Here is a 26,372-nt window from a genome sequence, read left to right as displayed (position 1 = left end):
TCAGAATCTGTGGGACACAACAAAGGCAGTCCTGAGAGGAAAATATATAGCGGTACAAGTCTTTCTCAAGAAGCAAGAAAGGTCTCAGGTACACAACCTAACCCTACACCTAAAGGAGCTGGAGAAAGAACAAGAAAGAAACCCTAAACCCAGCAGGAGAAGAGAAATCATAAAGATCAGAGCAGAAATCAATGAAATAGAAACCAAAAAAACAATAGAACAAATCAACGAAACTAGGAGCTTGTTCTTTGAAAGAATTAATAAGATTGATAAACCCCTGGCCAGACTTATCCAAAAGAAAAGAGAAAGGACCCAAATAAATAAAATCATGAATGAAAGAGGAGAGATCACAACGAACACCAAAGAAATACAGACAATTATAAGAACATATTATGAGCAACTCTACGCCAACAAATTTGACAATCTGGAAGAAATGGATCCATTCCTAGAGACATATAAACTACCACAACTGAACCAGGAAGAAATAGAAAGCCTGAACAGACCCATAACCAGTAAGGAGATTGAAACAGTCATCAAAAATCTCCAAACAAACAAAAGCCCAGGGCCAGACGGCTTCCCGGGGGAATTCTACCAAACATTTAAAGAAGAACTAATTCCTATTCTCCTGAAACTGTTCCAAAAAATAGAAATAGAAGGAAAACTTCCAAACTCATTTTATGAGGCCAGCATCACCTTGATCCCAAAACCAGACAAGGATCCCATCAAAAAAGAGAACTACAGACCAATATCCTTGATGAACACAGATGCAAAAATTCTCGCCAAAATACTAGCCAATAGGATTCAACAGTACATTAAAAGGATTATTCACCACGACCAAGTGGGATTTGTTCCAGGGCTGCAAGGTTGGTTCAACATCTGCAAATCAATCAATGTGATACAACACATTAATAAAAGAAAGAACAAGAACCATATGATACTCTCCACAGATGCTGAAAAAGCTTTTGACAAAGTACAGCATCGCTTCCTGATCAAAACTCTTCAAAGTGTAGGGATAGAGGGCACATACCTCAATATTATCAAAGCCATCTATGAAAAACCGACTGCAAATATCAGTCTCAATGGAGAAAAACTGAAAGCTTTTCCGCTAAGGTCAGGAACACGGCAGGGATGTCCATTATCACCACTGCTGTTCAACATAGTACTAGAAGTCCTAGCCTCAGCAATCAGACAACAAAAGGAAATTAAAGGCATCCAAATCGGCAAAAAAGAAGTCAAACTATCACTCTTTGCAGATGATATGATACTCTATGTGGAAAACCCAAAAGACTCCACTCCAAAACTGCTAGAACTTGTACAGGAATTCAGTAAAGTGTCAGGATATAAAATCAATGCACAGAAATCAGTTGCATTTCTCTACACCAACAACAAGACAGAAGAAAGAGAAATTAAGGAGTCCATCCCATTTACAATTGCACCCAAAACTATAAGATACCTAGGAATAAACCTAACCAAAGAGACTAAGAATCTATACACAGAAAACTATAAAGTACTCATGAAAGAAATTGAGGAAGACACAAAGAAATGGAAAAATGTTCCATGCTCCAGGATTGGAAGAATAAATTTTGTGAAAATGTCTATGCTACCTAAAGCAATCTACACATTTAATGCAATTCCTATCAAAGTACCATCCATTTTTTTCAAAGAAATGGAACAAATAATCCTAAAATTTTTATGGAACCAGAAAAGACCTCGAATACCCAAAGGAATATTGAAAAAGAAAGCCAAAGTTGGTGGCATCACAATTCCGGACTTCAAGCTCTATTACAAAGCTGTCATCATCAAGACAGCATGGTACTGGCACAAAAACAGACACATAGATCAATGGAACAGAATAGAGAGCCCAGAAATGGACCCTCAACTCTATGGTCAACTCATCTTCGACAAAGCAGGAAAGCATGTCCAATGGAAAAAAGACAGCCTCTTTAATAAATGGTGTTGGGAAAATTGTACAGCCACATGCAGAAAAATGAAACTGGATCATTTCCTTACACCACACACGAAAATAGACTCAAAATGGATGAAGGATCTCAATGTGAGAAAGGAATCCATCAAAATCCTTGAGGAGAACACAGGCAGCAACCTCTTCGACCTCAGCCGCAGCAACATCTTTTTAGGAACATCACCAAAGGCAAGGGAAACAAGGGCAAAAATGAACTATTGGGATTTTATCAAGATCAAAAGCTTTTGCACAGCAAAGGAAACAGTTAACAAAACCAAAAGACAACTGACAGAGTGGGAGAAGATATTTGCAAATGACATATCAGATAAAGGGCTAGTGTCCAAAATCTATAAAGAACTTAGCAAACTCAACACCCAAAGAACAAATAATCCAATCAAGAAATGGGCAGAGGACATGAACAGACATTTCTGCAAAGAAGACATCCAGATGGCCAACAGACACATGAAAAAGGGCCCCACATCACTCGGCATCAGGGAAATACAAATCAAAACCACCATGAGATATCACCTCATACCAGTCAGAATGGCTAAAATTAACAAGTCAGGAAATGACAGATGCTGGCGAGGATGCGGAGAAAGGGGAACCCTCCTACACTGTTGGTGGGAATGCAAGCTGGTGCAACCACTCTGGAAAACAGCATGGAGGTTCCTCAAAATGTTGAAAATAGAACTACCCTATGACCCTGCAATTGCACTGCTGGGTATTTACCCTAAAGATACAAACGTAGTGATCCGAAGGGGCACGTGCACCTGAATGTTTACAGCAGCAATGTCTACAATAGCCAAACTATGGAAAGAACCTAGATGTCCATCAACAGACGAATGGATAAAGAAGATGTGGTATATATACACAATGGAATACTATGCAGCCATCAAAAGAAATGAAATCTTGCCATTTGTGACGACGTGGATGGAACTAGAGGGTATCATGCTTAGCGAAATAAGTCAATCAGAGAAAGACAACTATCATATGATCTCCCTGATATGAGGGAGAGGAGATGGAACATGGCGGGTTAATGGGGTAGGAGAAGAGTACATGAAACAAGATGGGATTGGAAGGGAGACAAACCATAAGTGACTCTTAATCTCACAAAACAAACTGAGGGTTGATGGGGGGAGGGGGGTTTAGGAGAGGGGGGGTGGGGTTATGGATGTTGGGGAGGGTATGTGCTATGGTGAGTGCTGTGAAGTGTGTAAACCTGGCGATTCTCAGACCTGTACCCCTGGGGATAGAAATATATGTTTATAAAAAATAAAATTTAAAAAAATTTAAAAAAAAAAAACAATGGGGAAAAAAATTATTTAAGGGGAGCCTGGGTGGCTCAGTTGGTTAAATGTCTGCCTTTGGTTCAGGTCCTGATCTCAGGGTCCTGGGATGGAGCCTGCTTAGCAGGGAGTCTGTTTCTACCCTTTCCCTTTGCCCCTCCCCACCCCCTGCTTGTTGTTGTTTGCACACTCTCAAAAAAGTAAAATCTTTTAAAAAATTATTTAAGTAATATATAGAAATTAAAACATCAGAAGGATAGGAGAAGTCTCCCACCCTCCATTTCCATCCCTTAGGCTATCTATTCCTCTTTTCAGGTTTCAGTTTTGATTATAGCTCTGAATAACAATTGTACCACTTTTATTTACATATAAGTAAAAGATGAAAATTTTAATCATTTATAGTAAAACTACTCCTTTCCTCCAATTTTGTAATTTTAGTTCTACTGCTGAATAACTTTAAAAGATCATAAGTTGATCCAGCCAAGTTTGTCAATTTTGTTGATCAGTTCAAATAACGACCTTCGGGATTCATTGATTTTTCTCTATTTTCTATTATCTATTTTAATTTCTGCTCTAAATCTCAATTTCATTCCATCCACTTGCTTTGGGCTTCTAGTCTTAAGCTGAAAGGTTATGTTGTTGATTTGTGATCTCCTATACTGTAGCCAATAGAAGCTAAACGTATTATCCCTCTGAAGCATTGCTTTAGCTATATCTCATTATGGTGGGTTGTCTTCATTTTCATTCATTCCAATGTATTTTCTATTTCTCTTGTGATTTATTTTGACACATTGGTTATTTAGGAATGGATGTTTAAATTCCACATATTTATATATTTCCCAAATTACCTTATTTTTCATTGTGATTATTTTGCATGATTTTTAAAATCTTTTTAAATTTACTGAGGTTTATCTTATGACCTAACATATTGCCTAACCTGAAGAACGCTCCATATGCCCTTAAGCAGGAAGCAAGTATGTCTGACTATACAGGAGCTAAAGGAAAAACTCCTCAGCTTGATTCTGTGATTTAAACAGCATTAAGCCTACTGGCCAGGGTTTGATTTGGAGGTTCAACACCAGTGGAGGGGCTGTCTCTTTCACAGGGAATTCACTTCTTACTACATGTGCTAAAAGTAACCTGTGGTTAGCTAGAAACAGTATTTATCAGCCTCTTTCATGTCATGGCATACCAAAAAATGGTTTTATTTACAAGGCATACTGGAGTAAATGGAAGCAGTTCCTTGTACAACCTGGCTCTTCAAACCAACAGCATAACTACACAGAGGTGAAAGGAATACCTAAGCACACTCATATCTAGAGTGACCATATGCTCCAGGCTGCTTGTTGTCCAGGTATGACTACTAATTCTTGCTTTTTCGAAAACCTTCCAGCTGGGATAATGGACTATATTTACTCTGCCTATAACCTATCCAGGTAATACCAGCCACTACCACCAGGTTGGGAAGCCAAAATACAGCACTACTCCCACCAAATGGTTCTCAACCCCAACTGCACATTATTTTACCCAGACAACTTATAAAAAGCCAGCACTCAGTTCTACCCTCCAGACTTTGACTCTAGGCATATCTGCATGTTTAAAAGCTCTAGGTTTTCTTTTGAGTAAGGGTTAAGAATCATAACCACCTAGTTTGGATAGAGCCAACCATGCAGTATCTTATCATTCTACTTTCCTTAACTTAAGCAAAATAAGGAGAAACTCTAGTCTGTCCATTTTATTCCTCTCCTGCTCCAACCCAACCCCAATTTCTCTCCAAACCTTAAGAGATAACCTTTGTTACTAGCCCCCGTACTCAGAACTTGTGAGACCTCCATTTATTTTTCACTCACTTATGTGGTTGGTTTATGTTGGCACCAACGAACGCCTATTGGTCACTACCCATCTCCTATCTTCCAAAAATACTAGAAATTGCTACTCTATTGATGGTACTGTTTCTTATTTTCTAATATTGCTATTTTTGTCTACCTGTTTAGCATTTCTTTAGCCACTTTAATGGATTTTGGAAAAGGAAAAGGAAAGAAGGCTTCATCTCACCATTTTCAAAACTTTTTTTCATCATTTGATTTTTATAGGGAGCAATGTCTAGTTCTAATTATTTTCAAGTACACTTTTTTGTTCTTAATACTCAGCAACAAACTTCATCAGCAATCAATTCCCATTTTCCATTTAAAAAAGGGACACATCCCTTCTGAATCCAAGATAACATTGTCAATAATAGTATTGGTTAAAAGTTGTGACATGTCTTATCTCACCATCCAAATTGTCATTCAGGCTCTTATTACAGAGGACAAGTAGGAGCTTTGCAAAAGTAAAAACTGAGGGTGAGGAGATAGCGTTGGATAAATATCCTGAGTTGTTTAGGTCTAACTTATATCTGATACTAAGTTTACACATAATCAGACGTTGTTAATATCAAAATTAACAGAAAATGATGCTTTTAACAAATCTCCAGTAACCTCATGTAAGTACCTTTGTGGTCAGGGTATAAATTCTGAAGTTATAAAAACTACTGGCCTCTACCACCAGTAAAATTCTAAGTATCTGCCACTAGTAAAATTCTTGCTCACCTTAGTTACACAACTGCTGAGAAACTGCTCTGACTGGTGACTGGGGGAAAAAAATCCAAAATTGGTACCAAATGCTCGTAATGTTTCAACAATTTCTGAAGGATTAATAAATTTGGACCCCTCATCACTTAATCCCACCAAATACAATGCACAAAATTCCAGTATAAACAAGTAACTTAAATAGAACCTCCCAGCACAGACTGGGAGCTGAGTGGAAGAGGAGGAGATGGCTTCCCAGACACTCCCCCAACCCCCAAACCCAAGGAGCTTGGCCAGAATTCCTGGAGCTTGGCCAGGATGAAGACCTGCCCCCACTTTCCAATCTGCTGATTTGGGTCCTACTTTACTGACAAGACGTGGACAACCAACACTTACCAGAATGCCCCACCTTTTCTTCCAAGGCCATCACAGCAGACAGGAAGCAGCAATGTGAATTTCTTTCAGACCTGCTTACAGTTCATTTTCTTCAAGATATGGTGCCTGTGGAAATGCATTTTATGGAAGCTATAGCCCTTATGGTTATGGAGATAATGGGCGTGGCTATAACCACCTGTGTGTGATGATCTGCCACCCAGTAGATTTGTTCAGCAAGCTGAAGAAAGCAGAAGTGCATTTCAGTCCACTGAAGTATTGTTCATGTATTTGCCTCTGTGAGTATGATGATGGATGCTACCTTTTCAGCTGTCTGTATGTTTGGGGGCTGTACTGGATGTAGCAAATCATTTTTCCCAATTAAAAATACATTTCACAAAGGGTTTTTCAGCTTTTACATTAGTTAGGACTATAAGGTATCTTTACAAACAGTTGCAGTGGATGATAGTTTAAAAGAGGCTCTGAATGAGGACCTTTGGGCAGAAAGTGAAGGAACTGTGGCTTGCCTTGATGATGAGGGCAGAGCAGCTAACTCAGCAAAATCTCAGCCAATGTTCTTATTCTTTGCGATTATTCTTGGTAGTCCTTACCTCATCTGGAAAATGCTGTCTATGCATAATGATGAAGTAACAATATGAACTGGGCAAGTGGTGAGGATGACCACATAGTTGCTAGAGAATATGATTTTGCTGCTGTATCTGAAGAAATTTCTTTCCATGCTGGCAATATGCTAAACTTAACCTCTCAAAGAACAGCAACCCGAAGAGCATGGCTGGCTTCTGGCTAGTCTTGATGGTCAAACAAGACTTACACCTTGTAATTATGTCAAAAGTCTTGGTAAAAGAGGTACAGAAGCAGCGGAATCCAGCAAAATTTCCAAGCAGCAACAATTTTACCAATGCAACACTAATTAAAGTAGCCACAGCTGCTGATTCTTTGGATGAACTGGAATCTGCTTTTGAATCTGTATTTGTTGAAACTAATAAGGTTCCAGTTGCACCTGATCCCACTGGGAAAGGTGGAGATAAACAAGATCTTTGCTATCTTTCATGTTTGCCTGCAACTGAACTATACTTTTTAAAAATTCTTTCAAAGAAATTAATCTACAATCCAATGAATACATTTGTTAATGGCTATTCCAGGTGTTTTACTGCTAGAAATTATGAAAGTTGAACACTAGTGTGTTGGTCTAGTGACCTGGTTACATTTTACAAGTTGTTTCACCTAGATTTTAAGATTATGGAGACTGCTACCATTCTCATCTTAATTTGAAAGTAAGATTGATGAACTATAGAACACAGTTTGCTACAGTAGGGGTCTTTAATGCTTTTTAAAGTTAGAGCTTAATTGGTTTGGAATCCTTAGAAATTGAGTGATAACATAAATATGAGAACAAAAGGCTACTTTTCTTTTTTTTTTTTACAAATTTAAACTGAAGAAAAATGTTCTGATCTGTGTTAAATAAATAAATAAATAAACAGAACCTTAGAGATGGCTATAACCAAATCAAGTTCTTTAATGTTAAGGCTGCTGGTTGGCAGCCTATATAATAAAAGGTCACTGTCAAAACTAGTGACGTCAAAACTATACTCTCCCTTCCTTCTTCCCATATTTTATTTTTTTTAAAAAGATTTTATCTATTTAACAGGTAGAGATACAGTGAGAGGAAACACAAGCAGGGGGAGCGGGACAGTGAGAAGCAGGCTCCTGGCTGAGCAAGGGGTCTACAGCCATACCACCCTGAACACGTGCGATATCATCTGATATTGGAAGCTAAGCTGGGTTGGGCCTGGTTAGTACTTGGATCAGAGGCTTTCTTCCTATATTTTAAACAGGATTTGTGGGGAAGGAGAAATGAAACTGGATAAATTCTAAATTCAGTCAATATAAGCGAAAAAGAATAAATTCCAATATTTTGTTGCACATCACCCAAGTTAATCAGAAACCATTTTATATAAGGGTGTTTCAAATGATGTTAAAGTGAAAAAAATGTTTAGCTTATTTAAAATTCTTGTTTAGGGTCAATTTTAAATATTTAGTTCTTTAGTCAGTAATTTTTTTTTTTTTTAAAGATTTTATTTATTTGTCAGAGAGAGAGAGGGAGAGTGAGCACAGGCAGACAGAGTGGCAGACAGAGGCAGAGGGAGAAGCAGGCTCCCTGCCGAGCAAGAAGCCCGATGTGGGACTCGATCCCGGGACGCTGGGATCATGACCTGAGCCGAAGGCAGCTGCTTAACCAACTGAGCCACCCAGGTGTCCCTAGTCAGTAAATTTTTTAAAAATATTTTAAAGTGTATTAGAAAATGGTTTTCTATTTTATGTATTTGCTATTAAATATTATCAGTGATTTAATCAATTACCAAAAGTACTTTGTGAACAATGTGAGAGACTGATGAAAGCAGCTTTGTATAATTATGCTGTTTTACAAATTCAAAGTAGTAAGTATGTTCATTTTCTTATTCTTTCCAAAGACTCAATTTAAAAAATATTTAAAAAAAAATTTTTTTTTTTTACTGCTTTAAAATTTTAAAACACAGTCTGTACTTAATAACATTTTCAAAATTGTAAGAGGTTGGTGCTATGAAGAAAAGAAAGGATAGTAGCTGGCTACAGGAAAGAAAGGAAGAGAATATTCTTAAAGTGAATGTTGATAAAATTAAGAGAAATAATGGATATCCTCAGTTAACTGTATAAAAACTTCCTACTGTTTCGGCACAACCTGGTGATGATTGTTTTAAGTACAGCAAATGTCAGAAAAATCAATAAAACTTTCTAGTTACTTTAAATCCACTTATAGCAATACCCTTTTAATTCACAAATTTAAATACACACATTCAGAGCAACTATAAAAACATATGCCTTATTTTTAAAGTGGTATTTCCAAAAAAGGATTAGCCAAAAACAATAGCAAAATTACATGATCACAATAGGCTGAATGGGCACACAATATTCTTTAAGTAAACATCAGAAAGTAAAATAATCACACAGACCTCTATTCTGTCATCAACTTATTTCAAAAATCTAATATTGGTACTCCTATGAACAATAGTACAAAAATCTCTTTATGACAAATCGCTTATGACAAACAGCATAAACCCCGTTTCATTTCTTGAGCATCTTTCTCTCTAGCATTCTTCTGTACTTCCTATAGCAAGTACTCTGTTGGAACAACTTAAACATCTAAAAACCAAGGCTCTACAGGAGTGGCCACTGGTTACTGATGTTAAATTCTTATTCTTTATAATAGAAACTTTGTGTATAATCTAGATGACATTTGGCATATGGCATGCCAGTCTTCAGCATGTATTGAAGTTTAAGAAAGGTGTGGAATCAGATTATTCTAAGTATTAACAGTAACATTGTTTTAGAAACAAAGCAAATCCAATACAATTTGGTATTATCATAATTTAGTTCTGCTCTAGCTCTTTCCACTGTTTCATACTTCTTTTTCCTGTATGAGGGTGTAAATACTTGAGAACCTAGTGGATACTGAACCTCCCAATATATTTAGGAAGACTTGATTTGAATGTATTCAGTGTAAAATAGCATCCATAGGTAAAATGCTAAGAGCTCAGAAGGTAACTACAAAGATGTGTTTTGTACTTTTGTCAGGTATTTACGAAATTCATTTCTCCATCTCACCCATTCTATAATATTTACTACCAACACTGACACCTATATGCTCCCTGGGCTCATCTGAAGCACAGGACACAATAAATTATTTGACTGATGACTTTCGCCATTCTCCTGAAGAAGGTACATAAGGAGTAACATTCTAGATACCATAGGGAGTGAGCGCTTAATTCTCCTGGAAACCCAAATAGGCTGGTAACAGTGCACCTCCTCTTCTTCCCCAAAATACTCTAGCCTCAGAACCATGATGTATCTATTTTTTTTCATGGTGTATCTAACTAATGGCAGACTGTCCCATATTCCTAACCACAGCACAAAGTTGTTTGAAAACACCCAACTTTATACATTTAAATCTTATTCTTCCTCTTAAGTTGTATTTTTTGTCTTCAGTCCCTACCTTTGTCAAGCTCAGTATACCTAAGTCATCTTTTTGTGACTTTTTACTAATTTTTCTATCCAGAAACAACAAAAATCTTCTAAGCTTTCTAGAAATTTAGGAACTGCCATTTCTCAATAGTTAGCATAATATAAAGCACATATAAATTTTGAGTTATCCTGTTCCTGTGAACTGATGATGACAGATGAATTATTCTGATCAAAAATGTGGTATGGATTTGAAAACCTTTGCTTAACTATCCTAAAGGATAAACAAATGCTAAAAGCTGATAAAGATTTTGTGGTAATGTGCTAACTGGAAAGTTCCTGAAGTTCATTTTACTAAGCCATAGCAAATACTTCAAAAGAATCTCATTCCACACTATGTGGACCTTTTTTATTATACTGCAACATAATTTATAACTAAAGATAATTTTCCTGGCTAGCACTGTGGAGCAAGTTGGCTTAGCTTTTTCAGTGGTCTGACTTCTTTTCTCTTAAAGTAAATGGTGACAAAGATTCTAAAACAAGAACCTTTGAAAGAGTTTTGAAGAACTATCCCAACACATTTATACATTGGAACACCAGTCATACTACTCTATAGGCTGATAAACTTTCTTTGTAAGGGGTTTGATAGTAAATATTTTAGGCTTTAGGCTTTAGTCTCTCAAACATTTACTCAACTGTCACTGTTGGCCAAAAGCAACCATAAACCATGAGTAAAAGAGTGTAAGTATAACTTATATAAGAGTATAAAAGTATAACTGTGTTCCAATAAAACTTTATGGACACAGAATCTCATATTAATTTTCATGTGTCTTGAAACTTCCTTCTTAATGAGTTAAAATTGTAAACACAATTCTTAGTCCCACAGACTATGAAAAGCAGCCACTAGGCTGGATTTGGCTTACAGGCCAGAGCTGGCTGTGCCTTATATATGGGTTTATATATGTTGCGCAAAACTTTTAAATTCCAAGCCTAAAGAGTTTGGAGACTTGTTTTTTAGATTCCCTCATTTTAAAACTTATACCATACAGGTTATCTACTTTATGGATAAATACACTCATATGAGAAAAAGAAAATAATTCAGAATCCATACCTCTACTTAAAGAAGAAAACAAAATCTGCAAAATGAATGTTTCACCTTAAAACATATAATTAGGAAACATTTAAAATCTTTATTCTATGCAGTATAAAACAATATGCTTAGATTTGGTACATAATTTCTTTGTTTTTACTCTGGGGAAAAAGGCAATGAGGAAAAGGTTTATAAATCTCCCCATTCTTTTTATACAAAACTGCAACTGAAATCAGCAATTCCTTGTATGTGCAACCATCAACTCTGAATATGTGAATTACACCTAGGAAGTGGAATTTACCTAGATGAATTATGGGTGCTCTTCTAAAATGTACAATTATATCAGAGGACACTATGACTTCTACAATTTGGGACAGTTTTGAATACGAAACTCCTGACTCCATATATATATAAGGAATCAAAAATACTCCTTCTAGTCATCAAGTATAAAAAAACTTCACAGTCTGATTTACCTTTATCAAAGGTAAAATGATTCACTGCTGCATTTCATGGATTATTTTGATCCTCAGTAGTTCCTTAACACAAAATAAATTTCGCATGAACTTTTTATCTCTTTGGGTTTTCCAAAGCAAGATACTAATACAAAATGTATTGAACTGGCAGAAGTCCATGGGCTAAAGAAAAAGGAATTAAATATAAAATGTTCACCAACTTTATCTTTCTAATTTTCAATAGCTTCAGGTATTGAGACCTAATTGGTTTCTTGTGTCTATCCATTATGAACATAACTCAATCTTCTATTTCAATACTCCTCAGTGTCGACTTTCCGTTGGTGCTTTACTGTGCGACGTAGAAGATCATTTCGTCCAACTTCCATCATCTGTTCTTCCCAAGATTTCATTTCATTATAATAACGAATTTTATCATCATTAGCAAGCTGAATATATACCTGAGAAAAAGTGTTAAGTGTTAAAATGATTTCTTTAGAAGAGTCTTCTACAATTAATTTCTGGAACACTCCATATATTCTAGAAATCACCTTACTGTTCTACATGTGTAAAAGGGACAGCAGAAGGAAAGTTTTTTGAAATAAAAGATGAGAAAAGGGCCAGAAATTAAGACTTTTGCAAGAATTAATAAAGCTGGTATAATTTTAGGGCTTGGGATGTGGGAAAGAAACAGAGGCAAGGAGTGATTATCACTGGATAGAGTGAGCACTCAGAGTTATGAGTGACATTGTTTTAAATACCAGTTTTATTTGCAGTTAAAAACTACCAGAAGAAAAAAACCAAACTGTTTCTAAGGATATGAAAATAATTTTAAAATACTTTAACTGTGCTATTAGTGATACAAAGTTGTTTTCACATGAATCGAGCCTTGCCCTAATTTTCTCACAGATATTTTAACTAGACACTTGAAACTAAAACCATACTACTTACTTGCTTTTGAGAACTAGAGAGATTTTTCCAGTTTTCATTTATAGTCTTCAGCTTTACCTGTAAAATACGTATGTCTAAGTACCAGATACACTTCAGTGGTTAAAGATTTTTTATTATTCATTTCAACAATAAAATTTCAGATGTCAAGAATCACAGACAAAGTCTCCTCAATTCCTACCTTTCTTTCCAAATAAAAACTACTACACTGTTAAAACATACAAAAAGTTAATAGGATGAAGATATTTATCTTTTCATTGAGATATAATCAACATGTAACATTTTATTAGTTTCAGGTATAAACTTGATTATTTGTATGTACTGTGAAATGATGACCACCATAAGTCTAGTTAACATGTCACAAAAATGCAGTTACAAAAATTTTGTGATGAGAACTTTTAAGATACATTCCAGGCAACTTTAAAATATTAACTACAGTCACCCTGTTGTACATTATATCCTTACGACTTATTTCTATTTAAAAATACAAGTTTGTACCCTTTGACCATTCTCACCCCATTTTCAGCCCCAGCCCTAACCTCTAACAACCACGAATCCATTCTCTGTACCTATGAACTTGGTTGTTTCCAAGATTCCACATCTAAGAGATCACACAGTATTTGTTTATTTATTTCACTTAGCACAATGCTCTCAAAGGCCATCCATACTGTTGCAAATATCAAGATTTCATTCTTTTTGATGGCTGAATAGTCCACTGATAAATAAAACAGTTTCTTTAACCATTCATCCATTGATAGTTGGATTGCTTCCATGTCTTGATTATTGTAAATAATGCCCAATGAACATGGAAGTATGCAGACATATTTTCGAGTTAGTGTTTTTGGTTCCTTTGGATAAATACCCAGAAGCAGAATAGCTGGATCATATGGTAATTCTATTAATTTTCTGAGGAACCTCCATACAATTTTCTTTTTTTTTTTTTTAATTTTTTTTAATTTATTTGACAGACAGATCACAAGTAGGCAGAGAGGCAGGCAGAGACAGGAGGAGGCAGGCTCCCTGCAGAGCAGAGAGCCCGATGCGGGACTCGATCCAAGACCCTGAGATCATGACCTGAGCCGAAGGCAGAGGCTTTAACCACTGAGCCACCCAGGCGCCCCTCCATACAATATTCTATAGTGAGTTGCAATTTACATTTCCATCAACACATGTACAAGGAGTCCCTTTTCTCGGCATCCTTGCCAACGCTCATGATCTTCTCAGCTTTTTTATAATAGCCATTCTTTTTGGTAACAGCCATCCTTTGATAATATTCTGAGGTGGTATCCCATTGTGGCTTTGATTTGCATTTCCCTCATCAGTACTGATCCTGAACACTTTTTTTTTTAAAAAAGATTTTATTTATTTATTTGACAGAGAGAGAGATCACAAGTAGACAGAGAGGCAGGCAGAGAGAGAGAGGGAGGGAGGGAGGGAAGCAGGCTCCCCGCTGAGCAGAGAGCCCGATGCGGGACTCGATCCCAGGACCCCAAGACCATGACCCGAGCTGAAGGCAGCAGCTCAACCCACTGAGCCACCCAGGCGCCCCGCTGAACACCTTTTTATGTACCTATTAGCCATCTGTATGTCTTCTTTGAAAAATGTTTATTCAGAGAATCTCCCCATTTAAGAAACAAGATTTTATTTATTTATCATAGAGAGAGCACACAAGCAGGGGGAGTGGAAGGCTGAGGGAGAAGCAGGCTCCCCTCTGAGCCAGGAGCCTGATGCAGGACTCAATCCAAAGACCCTGTGATCATGACCCCGGACAAAGGCAGACACTTAACCAACTGAGCTATCCAGGTGCCCCCCTCCCCATTTTTTTAATCAGATTTTTTTTTTTTTTTTTTTGCTATTGGGTTCCTTTATATATTCTAGATATTAGCCCCTTATCAGATATATGATTTTCCTTTTTTTAAATAAAGATTTTATTTATTTATTTGACAGAGAGAGATCACAAGTAGGCAGAGAGGCAGGCAGAGAGAGACGGGCAAGCAGGCTCCCCGCTGAGCAGGGAGCCCAAAGCAGTTCTTGATCCAGGACCCTGAGATCATGACCCGAGCTGAAGGCGGAGCCTTACCGCACTAAGCCACCCAGGCACCCAGATATATGATTTTCAAATATTTTTCTCACATTCAGTAGGTTGCCTTTTCACTTTGTTAATGGTTTTCTTTGCTATGTGGATGTATCCTTTTTGATTCACCAATATTAATAATTCAAGTATAAATCTATATTCCTATGATAGACTAACTTCAAAGACTAAGTGTCTTTATTTCTTTCCTGTATCTTAATGTTTTATTCTAAAATTTGTGCCAAAGTATTTAGTTGTAGTCATGGGAACAATATAACACTAGTCCTTAATTCTACCTAGCTGAACTTAATTATGTGACTTGGAAAAAGTCATTATTACCTCCCTTAGGCTTGGTTCTTCATTTATAAAATTAAAAGGATTCAGGGAACCCATGATTGGAGAGAGGCAGAGAGGAGAGTCAGCACACCTCATACAGCTTGTGCTATTGCTCCGACAAAGGAGAGACTAAATGGGAATAAATGGGTGGGAGGAGAATGAGGGGCAGGGAGAGACACACAGGGGTAGGAGAAAGCAAATGTGAAGGAGAGGGGGAATGGTCTAAAAAGTATTTGTTTAAAGCTAAGAGGAAATTATCAGTGACTTTAAGGAAAAACAGAATGAACAATGAGGTTTACCATTTCGAACTCTAAATTTTTTCCTATCAACAAAAATGGAGGTACCAGATAGTATCTGAGACTATATAACCATTGTACTTTGAACATCTTAAAACTTACCTTTATAAACACATCTAATATATTCAGGGACAGTTACTCACTAAACAACTGTTCTCTTAGCTTTGCAAGGAATTGCTTTAATGTTCTCAATTCTTTAAGTTTTTTAAAAGCTTATATTTAATCCATAAAGTTTTGTATTCACTGAGCTCAAAAATAATTTATAAAGTTGCATGCCTAAATAATCTGAGCTTTCACCATTCATTAAAGAAAATTAAAAAGATATAAAGATACTGACTTTTGCTCCCTCCTAAAACCCATTAAACAAAGCCCTTCCACCATGGAGGACACAGTGAGATGATATGAACCAAGAGGGACCTCACCAGTAGGCAACCATGATGCTGTCCTGGTCTTGGACTTCCCAGCCTCCAGACTGTGAGCAAAAAATTTCTACTGTTTATTTTTTTTTAACATAAAAGAATATACATTTCTTATGGCATAAACCCATGTGGATAAAAACAACAGGCGAGGGCACTATCAACAAAAAATTTTAGAAGCTGAAAAGCAGGTGGAGAAATAGTGACTTACCTAACCAACAAGGCAGATTCCCAAGTAGGCACTGGGAAAGCCAAAAAAGCAAACTGGTTTACAGTGCAGAATTCCCAGGTAGCTCAAGAATTGGCAGCATCAGACAGGTAGAAAACAGAGGTGAAAGTTGGGCTTAAAACAGGAGACTGACTGAAATTCTCTTGAAAAGGAGATTAAATCCCCACCATGGGCAGATTCTAGGATTTACCCTCTCTAAAAGGGTATATTTACCCCAGGTATTGTTGGGGCCAGTGAAGATTCAGTAAAAATGTATACAATATCCCAGAAAGAAAGGCAAAAAAGGCTAAGAGAAAACAATACAGAAAAGAAAATCAAAGGACCAGCGCAGAAGACTCTTTCTCTTAGAGAGAACAGAGGAAAAAAGGGGGAGCAAAGGAAGAAAAAAGAAAGCAGATCACATTCAAAGGACTAATAATCAAAATGGCTTATACTTCTCAAAAGCATTAACAAGAAGCTACAACGGGCACCAGGGTGGCTCAACTGGTTAAAGTGTCTGCCTTTGGCTCAGCTCATGATCCTGGAGTCTCCAGATTGAGTACCACATTAGGCTCCCTGCTCAGCAGGGAGTCTGCTTCTCCATCAGACCCTCACCCCTCTCATAGTCTCTCTCTCTCAAATAAAATCTTTAAAAATAAATAAATAAATAAATAAATTAGAAGCAGCTACAAGAGAAAGAAGCACTATTTTTAAAATTTTGAAAGAACATGACCCCATACTAGAATTCTATGCCCAAACTATCAAGCAATGTAAGGACAGAATATTTTCAGACATGCAAAAACTCAAAAAGTTGATCTCCCACATACTCTCACTGGGGAGATGCTGTAACAGAATCAGTAAACTAAGACAACAGAAGCAAAAGCACCACAAAAGCTGAATGTCAACTGTGCACTAACCATAAAAGGCAACAATTAAATTGGAACAAATCAGAGGCACCACCCTGAAACTGACAGAACAGCTAATGTATCTTAAATGCACTGAAAGCCAGTGAATGTATTTAAAAGTTTAAGGCTAAATTACGGATAGTATATAATAAGCTAAGGAAACAAAAACACAAAATACAATGAACTTCAGTGGAAGTGACTTTTGTAAGAAAGGAAAAATAATCATAGCAAATGGCACAGCTCAACCATGACTAAGTTTACATTATCATAATAACATACTCAATACTGAACTAACGAAAATTCTGATAACTATACTGGGATGCAGGTGAGTGGAAACATGAACAGCGGGATAAGATGATATTAAATGTTAGTCTTATATAGTGGGAGGTAATGCCTAAAATACAGATAAGGCTTAAAATTGAAATAAATCAAGAATTAATAATATAAGGTATTATTTAGAGATAAGCAGTAAATATCACAAGAGTCAGTAAACAGCTGAAAGTATCTGCTTCTGGAGTAAGCAGTACGACAAGGCTGTGAAACCTGGTACCTTTCATAACAAGTCTTATTTTTATTCTTTTAACTATGAGGATGTATAACCAGTATTTTTTAAATGATTAAAAATGAGAGTTGCATTAATTTTAATTTCCCAGGATAGGGTACCTCAGCCATTAAGCTTTCTAGGTGATTCCAAGACATAGTCTGAATTGAGAACCACTGATTTAGGAGGATTCTCATATAGCATACAATTTTCTTATACTGATAAAATCCAAAATAAGTTACTAACTGAACAAATTTCAACTAGAAAAATAAACAGATATGCATTTTAGTAATGTAAAGATAAAGAAACAGAATTTTTAAATCCCAAGGAGTGGGGCACCTGGGTGGCTCAGTTGGTTAAGCATCTGGCTCTTGATCTGGGCTCAGGTCATGATCTCAGGATCCTGGGATCAAGCCCCGCATCAGGCTCCCCACTCACCAGGGAGTCTGCTTGTCTCTCTCTCTCCCTTCATCCCTCTCCTTGCGCTCCAGCTCTTGCACTCTCTCTAAAATAAATAAATCTTTAAGAACATAAGGTAAAATAAAATCCCAACGAGTAAATCAGTGAAAAGTATACAGCCAGGGAAGACTACGTCACATATACATTATTTAATCATACATTAAAGAGATTTCTGAAATGAACTACAGATCCAAATAACCTAAAATGTGGCAGAATGGCAAAAACCCTTCATCTCCAGATTGACAACAGTGAGGGATCTGAACATTTTTCTTACCATATCATATTATAAAAGGAAAAATACAATTCCACATTTGGAGCTTCTAAGAAGGAAATAAAGGAAAGAATAAGCCATAGCAGGAATGACAAGCTTCTTTCTTTCTTTGACACATTCATATGATGATATTCATAGGTATGATATATTCCCATAGACATAACCAAAATTTTATTAAAGGATATAACAGGAAGCAATAGGTTATACTCAAATCCCAGTACAAAATATTATAATTCTACTCTCATTCTTTCCCAGTGATTACAAAACAGTTAAGAATTGCCAGATAAGGGGTGCCTGGGTGGCTCAGTGGGTTAAAGCCTCTGCCTTTGGCTCAGGTCATGATCCCAGGGTCCGGGGATCAAGCCCCGAATCGGGCTCTCTGCTCAGCAGGGAGCCTGCTTCCTCCTCTCTCTCTCTGCCTGCCTCTCTGCCTACTTGTGACCTCTGTCAAATAAATAAATAACATCTTTAAAAAATAATAATAATAAACATAACAATAAAAATATAAAAAGAATTGCCAGATAAGAAGTCTCCAGAACTTTGAAATACTTATGAATTTGAAAATGTTATTTTTTAAATAAAAAAAATTGAATATACATTATTAGCCACTAAGTACTCAAATTAATTTTATGTGGTAAGAAAAAGGGTTTTCTTTTAAAAGAGATATAAGAAAGAGGATCTTATTTGTATACTTATTTATAATAATTTACTTTTCTTTACCTCCTAACATGGCACCCCTACAACTTTCTGTCTAAATATTTTAAAATTAAAATAAAAATTTAAAAAACAAATGCTGTTTTCTGTTTTACCTGTGATGTACCATCCTTAGTTTCCTGGAACCTTTCAGCTATAAAAATGTTATAAGCTGAGCGAGGTCTTTTCGGTTTTCCAAGCATTGTTAACTCCTGAGTAACAAAAATGAAGAGTTAGATACAGTTTTAACTTGTTTGAGACTTAACTTTACCTACAGAAACTTTATTCACTACTATGCACTGTGGAAAGTTCCTGTGAGTGAATGTTATAATTCTCATACAAAATGATTACTCATTCTGGAGATGACAATTTTTTTTTTGATAGCACTAAGTTTTCAAAATTATAACAGATTTTATGAGTTATTTTCCATACAAAAACATTTCCTTTACATATGATTTTCATAGTCTCCACAAACTGAATAACTGAGCACATATGCACAAAATCTTTTTTAAAGGTTAAAACAATCTCAGCTTCATCTTTACAGGACACTACCATCTCCCAGTCACTACGTGGATCCACCACAACTCATGAACACTAGACTATCTGTTTAACAATCTCATTTTCTTCTCTGATATCTCTCAACTTTTAAACCTCAACGATGTGTTAAATTCAAGTCTTTTAATTGGGTACCAAAGAGCAGGGGAGGCAGGAGATGGAAAAGAATACACATATTCCTTGCTGTTTAAATCAGTTTAGTTTCTGAGTTTCAGAGAATAAGAGATACTGCATTATCCTACTTAGTTTCTGAATTTGGACAGTAGTACTTGTAATTTATAAAAGTATATGGCTTTTAATGGTAATTTGGTTAAAGTCAATAACCCAATTTTTATTCATAAGTAAAAGTAGGACCCCTGTGATTTATTATCTTCTCCCTGAACTTCTCAGTCATAAAACTACTGTAAACTCCAGGCACTTCATAACTTAACTACTTTCCCCTTTTGTTTCTAGAGCTACTGCTAGAGATTTCTCTCCCAGGTGCTCTACTTGTAACTTCCTGATCCCCACACTTCTCACCTGATCTCTACTAGTTAGCACTGGGAATCTTCAACAGAAAGAAAAATTCCAACAGGGAGTGAAAATGGAAGTCTGAGAGAAAAAATCCTTCAGGCCTCAAGTTTCTGGTTCTACATGCCAGGAGCTTGGAAGTCATCACTTCCTAGCAGTAAGTATAAAGTTAACAGACCAAAAAATCTACAACCTTCTTTGGATCCAAGAAAGGAGGAAACAGGGCAAACTGATGCCCCCTAGACTGGAGACATACAAGGGAATACATGGAGTCGAGGCAAACCCTGCTGGAACCAGTGCTGGGGTAGGAAAACCCCTACTGTAATAAATGAATTGCTGGATGCTCTCTGTGGACAACTCTTAGAGCTTAAAAACAACAGGGGGACCCAATCACAGGAGAGTCCTCACAGTATTGTGAGACCTACCTCTAGGAGCTAGACCAGATTTCCACAATAAATACCAGGAAAAAAATGCCCTCCTGCTTCTATAAGGAGAAGAGGGGAGAGGAAAAGAAACTATTTTGAAATGCCCGAGTACTCAGTTCTTAAGGCTTGCCTCAGGCCTTAACAGCTAACCCAGAACCTAACTGACCTAAGTGAAGGGAAATACCCAACTCCTGCACACTCTAGTCATCCTGTCCCACACCTAAGGGGGAGGCAGTGTGTGCAGGAGTGAACTGAGAAACTCTTCTGAAGTTCACAGACCAGTGGCACAGGCTCACTGAAAGATAAGGACCGAATCCTAGGACTACAGAATGCTTCTCTTGCCCCCACACCTATCAGACTACTAAGGCCTATTTACAGCAGTTCCTTCCACCCAGCACCTCATGTCCATCTATCAAGAAAAAACTTCCAAGGCATACTAAAAGGCAAAAAAACCATAATTTGAAGAGGCAAAGTAAGCATCAGAATCAGATATGGGGGGATGTTGAAATTATCAGACCAGGAATTTAAAACAACTAGGTTAATATGCTGAGGACTCTAGACTGCATGTAAGACCAGACTAGCAATAAAACACAGAGATGGAAATCCCAAGGATGAACCAAAAAAAAAAAAAAAAAAGGTATAAAAAATGCTGTAATAGAAACGAAGAATGTCTTTGATAGACTTATTAGACTGGACACAGCTAAAGAAAGAATCTCTGAACTAAAGGCCATATTAACAGAATCCTCAAAAATCCAAAAGCAAAGAGAACCAAGACCAAAGAAACAACAACTGAACCAACTATCCAAGGTCTATGGGCCAACTTACAACAGGTGTAGCAAATGTGTAACGGGAATACAAGGGGCGCCTGGGTGGCTCAGTCAGTTAAGAGTCTGCCTTCAGCTCAGGTTGTGATCTCAGGGTCCTGGGATCAAACCCTATGTTGGGCTCCCGGCTCAGCCAGAAGTCTGCTTCTACCTCTCCTTCTGTCCCCTCCCCTGCTCATGCTCACGTGCATGCATGCACTCTCTCAAAAAAATAAAATCTTTAAAAAAAAAAAGTACTGGGAACACGAGAAGAAAGAGTAAGGAACAAAAGAAATGTATGAAAGGGAAATCCTCTATCATTGTCCAATCCTCATTTCTGGTCCTCTCCACTCTTAACACTGGATGGCTGCATTAAAGAAGAGGGGAGAATAAAAGAGGGAGAATAAACTTTGGTAATCACACCTCCAAATACTATCCCTAAGCAGACACCGTATTTCTCTTATTATCTTTTCCGGTTTCCTTTTACTAATTGGATCAGAAGACTAGATTACTATCTAGATTACTGACTTTAAAATGGATGAGTCCTCAACACTGGTGCTAGGAGGGCTTAACACTAGGTCCAGGGAGAGAAATGTTGGTATCTCACAGCAAAGTCTCAAATTTACTTTTCCAAAGAAATAGTTTTAGCTCTGGTGACCATTTTCTATAGTCTGTGTACTGGACCAGCAAGCTGACTACCTCATACCTAACACTGGTTCTACAGAAAAATGTAGTCTTTCAAGCAACAGAATTTAAGTGAATTAATAACATTAAGCTGGGAACTACAAACTTTGAACCATGTGGGGTTTTTAATAAGGAAAAACCGAATTTCATCCTATGGACACTTCTTACTTGACTAGATATAATAAGTCACTTCTTCCTGATGTGTTAATAGATTCAGTCTATTCAGCAACATTCAGCATCAAACTCACCATTACTTATAAAACAAGTCAAATCAGCAGGTTATTCTAGATAAGACCCAGAAGCAAAGATCCTTGTAATTCCTGATTTGGTTGTTTCATAACTCTGTTCCTACAGCTTTCATGCTAGTCCTAACTACGTATCTTAAATAGAGATACATCCAAAAGTAGTAACAAGGGTTTCTAAGACAGACTCAGTGCCAAGTGGTACTAGTGGCAGAATAGAACGATCTCATTATTTCCTAAATGGGGTACCCCTGATGACATTCCACCATTTAGCCACACATATAAAAATTTTAAAAAAACTCCCTATATTCATAGTTACATAAATTTCAGTCCTTTGCCAAAGGAAAAGAATATTTCATTGATACTCACTCTTTTTTTTATTAATGCTTTCTTTTTTAAACGTTTTTGCTGGATTTCTTTTTCCAAAGATACAATCTGACTTGGAGTTAACTGTTCTTGAATTCTGTTTATCTCTTCTTTGTATGCCTGCCAGTCTGCCCTGTAAGCATCTTCATATATCTATAAATAAAAATCACAGATGAGAAGTCAATAAAGTACCCCTGGTAAATTAAACATGGCACACCTGCAGGAAAAGACAACTGCATGACTTCAGATAAAGACAGACTGAACTACCAAGTGAAAAATGTGCTCTGGAATCACATGTATATGGATTAAAAACCTGTATTTTTCATATACATGCTAACCAAGGTGAGAGTCTAAGAATTAGTCTTCAACTTCAGATTGCTGCCAACACTTCATGACCACTGCTGTACGTTCATATTCTAATCGTTTATGTGAATCAGAATGTATGAAGTTCCTTTACAGATAATTGGTGTTAAATAAATTTTTTTTTGGTACTTAAAGGACATGACTACTATTTTTAACTGCAGAATAACTGGCCAGCAATAGTGAAAAACCAATATGCTTACTTTTTTCTCTGAATCAGGAAGTTCCCTCCATAGTTGGGCGATTTTTCTAATTAGTTCTGAGATTTTTGCATCTATAGATTGGAATAAAATGAAAAAAAGTCACAATTTTATGTCTCAGGATTAATTTCTAAAGACTTCTAGGAAAGCATAATCCATCAGCTCTAAGTTTTATTACAGATATCTCTATACCACACAACACTGAATACAATGATGTAGGTTTTCTTTAATCAGCTCATTTAAATTTGATACATAATTCCATTATTTTATTCAACACTGTTAAAAATCTGTTATCTAAAAGTTAAGAAGTATATAACATATCCCCAAATAGTCCTCAGAAATTATTAGCTTAAGCAGTTGGGTAATCAACTTCTTCAAGCTTTTTACCTCATTTTTCAGACAAAACTTTTTTCCCAGTCTTTCAGGAATTATTAAGTTCATAAAACCTGACTAAACAATAAAATATAGTCTTGATTCATGTAACATCAATTGTATTTTAATTACAGAAGTACTATATGCAAGCCAACTCTTCCAAAATCAATTCATCATTCCCCATTTCCTTCCTCACCTTAACTGGAACAACCGGGATGTATGGAAATATTTTAACAAACCACTCAGTTTGAACTACCATATTTTAAAAGATCTGAGTACTTCTGAAACATGTTTCTTAAACCAATTCTTTATAATGTAAGAATTTTCATTAAAGCACATTTGGTTTTCACAAGTGCCCTCTGAAAGGGTTTTAGAAATCGTAAATACAGTTAACTGTTATTTAGTTATTACATTTATGCCACTAGAACCCCAAATGAAGGTCCATAGCCTTTCTAGGGAGTGAACAAATAATCCTACCTGGAAATCTCTTTTTTCAGGAATTCAACCAATTTCCAGTGAAAAAGCTCTTGAAATTAGCAATAATTTGTATAGAGCTTTACAGTTTATAGAACAAATCCACGTAAGTTATTATTTCATTGCAACTTCCCTGAAGTAGGAGCTAAGTAAAAGATAAGATGATTTATCAATGGTGCTCCAGGCCAATGGCAACTATATCCCCCCAATTCAGCTTTTTCATCCTCTTCCCTGGATGCTTTCCACTCCACACGCTGCTATTTTTAAAATACCTTCCATTAAATTAGTAAGTCAGGAGGATAAAGTCAATGATATCCTAACAGCACTGTCTGGTGACTGCTGATAGCTACACTTGCAGTGAGCATGGCATAACCCAGAGTTATGATTCTATGGAATCACTAGAATCACTACGTTGTACACCTGAAACTAGTAACACTGCGCATCAATTATGCATCAAAAAATACATATATTGTAAGAAAATAAAATAATACTTTTCATTAACTTATTTTTAAGGCATTTTGACTTGGTAAAAAATACGTCATACTTCCTATTTTACAGACCACTAAAAATAATTATGTTCGCACAGTCAATGGATGCTTTGAAAATGCAAATCAAGTTTGAAGTTTAACCGTTTAGTATCCTCTTTATTACCTCAGACAAGAATAAATGCTCCAAAACTCCTTACCTGGGTTCTGAGCTTTAAATATGGGTAGCTGTTCTTTAGAAAATCGAACATATGAAGTCAGAGGCTTCTTTGGGTAACTATTCACGGTGGATGAAAAACATCTCGGTACATACGCAAAACTACGTATAAAGAAAATAACCAATATAAAGTATTTAAGTGACAATATTCATCTGTATATGACAGAGATACCAAATGAGATGTCTCAAGATGCTATAGATGACACCATGTTAGTGACATTTAAAACCCTGTCCTAACCGGAAGGAAGACCTGCAAAACTGAAGTCTCAAAACTCTACCTATGCCTCCTAGGAAGAGCAAGGTGGAGGAAAGGTCCTGGCCGCCGCCTCCCTAACGCCTATACTGATGGCGGGAGGCTCGTGGCGCGACTTCGCAGAGAACTCGGAACCGGTGCTACAAGAGTGGACAGTGCGGTGGGGCGGGAAAGAGGAGGAAAGGTGGAGGGTGGCCGGAAAGACTACTGGCGTCTAGGCCTGGTCTCAAAGCCACCTAGGCAAAGACGAGGTCTGAATCAGAGGGCCATAGTGGCCCGCACCTCCTAGGAGGGACAAATAGTATACACTCCAACCCCAGAGCGTCCTGGGCCGTGCCACCTCCCGAGATAGCAGGTGAGCGGTCCCACCTGAAAGGAGAGCGCAGTCGACTTCCACAGCCCGCGCAGAGGTCCGATCCGGACTTTCCCAGGGCACTCAGCACGCTCCACACGCACCGGAAAAGCGCCATTGCACCAACCAAGTAAGCGACCGGGCACCAATCTCGTCGAAGCCCTGCAGCACAAGAGAACAACTCCAACAATGACTAGAACCCGCTGGCGACCTTCTGCAGTTTACTCTCATGCCCGCCACTCGCGAGGCACCATGGGAAATCCGCTAGCATCCGGTCGGTAGTAGGGGGCGGGGCAAGGCAGAATTGACGCAGGCGCTGTAGTGGCTTCCCGGTGGGTGGGGCCGCAAAGTAGGAGGAGCTCGGGGGCGGAGAAAGAAAACCGCAGCCCGGCTTGCCTGCGGAGGGTCCTGGCCTTAAGGGGGCGCAGCTGAGCCACCTCTGCCCCCGGCCCCCGCCCCCCTCCGCAATCTTTTACTCCGCGGGGCCAGGAGGCGGGTGGAGGCACTGCGGTGGTCTCAGCTTGCTTGGGCAGTGCTGGCTGGCGTCTGGCTGTGACGACCGAAAGGGCTAGTACGTAACAAACAAGTTTACTACGAGGACGCGGATAACTGTGCCGCACCCGCTGCTCGGAGGTGAAGCTGGCGGGTGCCGCGCGGAGGAGCGGAGCCTCTCAGTTCAAGCCGGAGCTGGAGCTCTAGAGCCCAAAAATACTGCGGGGGCGGGGGTGGGGGAGTGGAAGGTAGGGAGTGTTTTCAAACCTAAAAATGCAGATGTCCTGGCCTTGCAGCAGTGCCTAATTAAGTATGTCTGTGTGAGGCCGGTGAATCTCTGTTTTCAACAAATTCCTCACTGTTTAAAAAGTTGTGATGCTGGTGATCTTGGGACCACATTTAAAGCAGTACTGATCTAGACGGTCCTCCTATCCACTGCAGCTCTCCCAGACCTGGTCTTCGAGCCTGACATCCAATCCTGCTTAATTTCTAGAAAGGGGACTTTGGCTAATTAGTTGTGCAGAGGCACTACCTAGTCCCAGCGTTCATGTTAAAGTCTTGATCCGGAAATGTTGCATCCCCTAAGATTCAGTTTTCCCCTCTGCAAATGAGGATGTTGGACTAGATTAGTTTTCCCAAAGTCCTGAGAACATGTGGCAAATATTCCTTGAGATATTGATTGATATGCTGTACAACC

General features: G+C 37.7%; 1 protein-coding gene and 1 pseudogene across 1 annotated transcript; one reads left to right on the top strand and one right to left on the bottom strand.

The window, feature by feature from the left end:
• The first annotated feature begins 6,060 nt into the window (after nucleotides 1-6,060).
• On the top strand, nucleotides 6,061-7,379 carry LOC125084366 (peroxisomal membrane protein PEX13-like; annotated as a pseudogene).
• Nucleotides 7,380-8,992: 1,613 nt separating this feature from the next.
• TFAM (transcription factor A, mitochondrial) lies at nucleotides 8,993-25,728 on the bottom strand. The gene is made up of 7 exons (XM_047702733.1): nucleotides 25,201-25,728; nucleotides 24,562-24,680; nucleotides 23,034-23,104; nucleotides 22,474-22,623; nucleotides 19,002-19,097; nucleotides 12,693-12,749; nucleotides 8,993-12,202 (listed from the first exon to the last, which is right to left on the bottom strand). Exons 1-7 carry the CDS (start codon nucleotides 25,299-25,301, stop codon nucleotides 12,056-12,058), a joined length of 741 nt encoding a protein of 246 aa, XP_047558689.1. The 5' UTR covers nucleotides 25,302-25,728; the 3' UTR covers nucleotides 8,993-12,055.
• Between the last annotated feature and the right edge of the window lie 644 nt (nucleotides 25,729-26,372).

This window comes from Lutra lutra, chromosome 14, assembly GCF_902655055.1.
Source record: "Lutra lutra chromosome 14, mLutLut1.2, whole genome shotgun sequence".
NCBI lineage: Eukaryota > Metazoa > Chordata > Mammalia > Carnivora > Mustelidae > Lutra > Lutra lutra.
Note: the sequence above shows the minus strand (reverse complement) of the source record. Positions and strands in the feature narration are given on the sequence as shown.

Excerpts from the sequence above, each read along its gene's own strand:
- TFAM (XM_047702733.1), bottom strand. The coding sequence starts at position 25,301 with ATGGCGCTTTTCCGGTGCGTGTGGAGCGTGCTGAGTGCCCTGGGAAAG. Across the intron at positions 23,105-24,561 it reads ATTTAAAGCTCAGAACCCAG|ATGCAAAAATCTCAGAACTA; the intron begins GTAAGGAGTTTT and ends TCCAATCTATAG. Across the intron at positions 22,624-23,033 it reads TTCCTGATTCAGAGAAAAAA|ATATATGAAGATGCTTACAG; the intron begins GTAAGCATATTG and ends TTTTATTTATAG.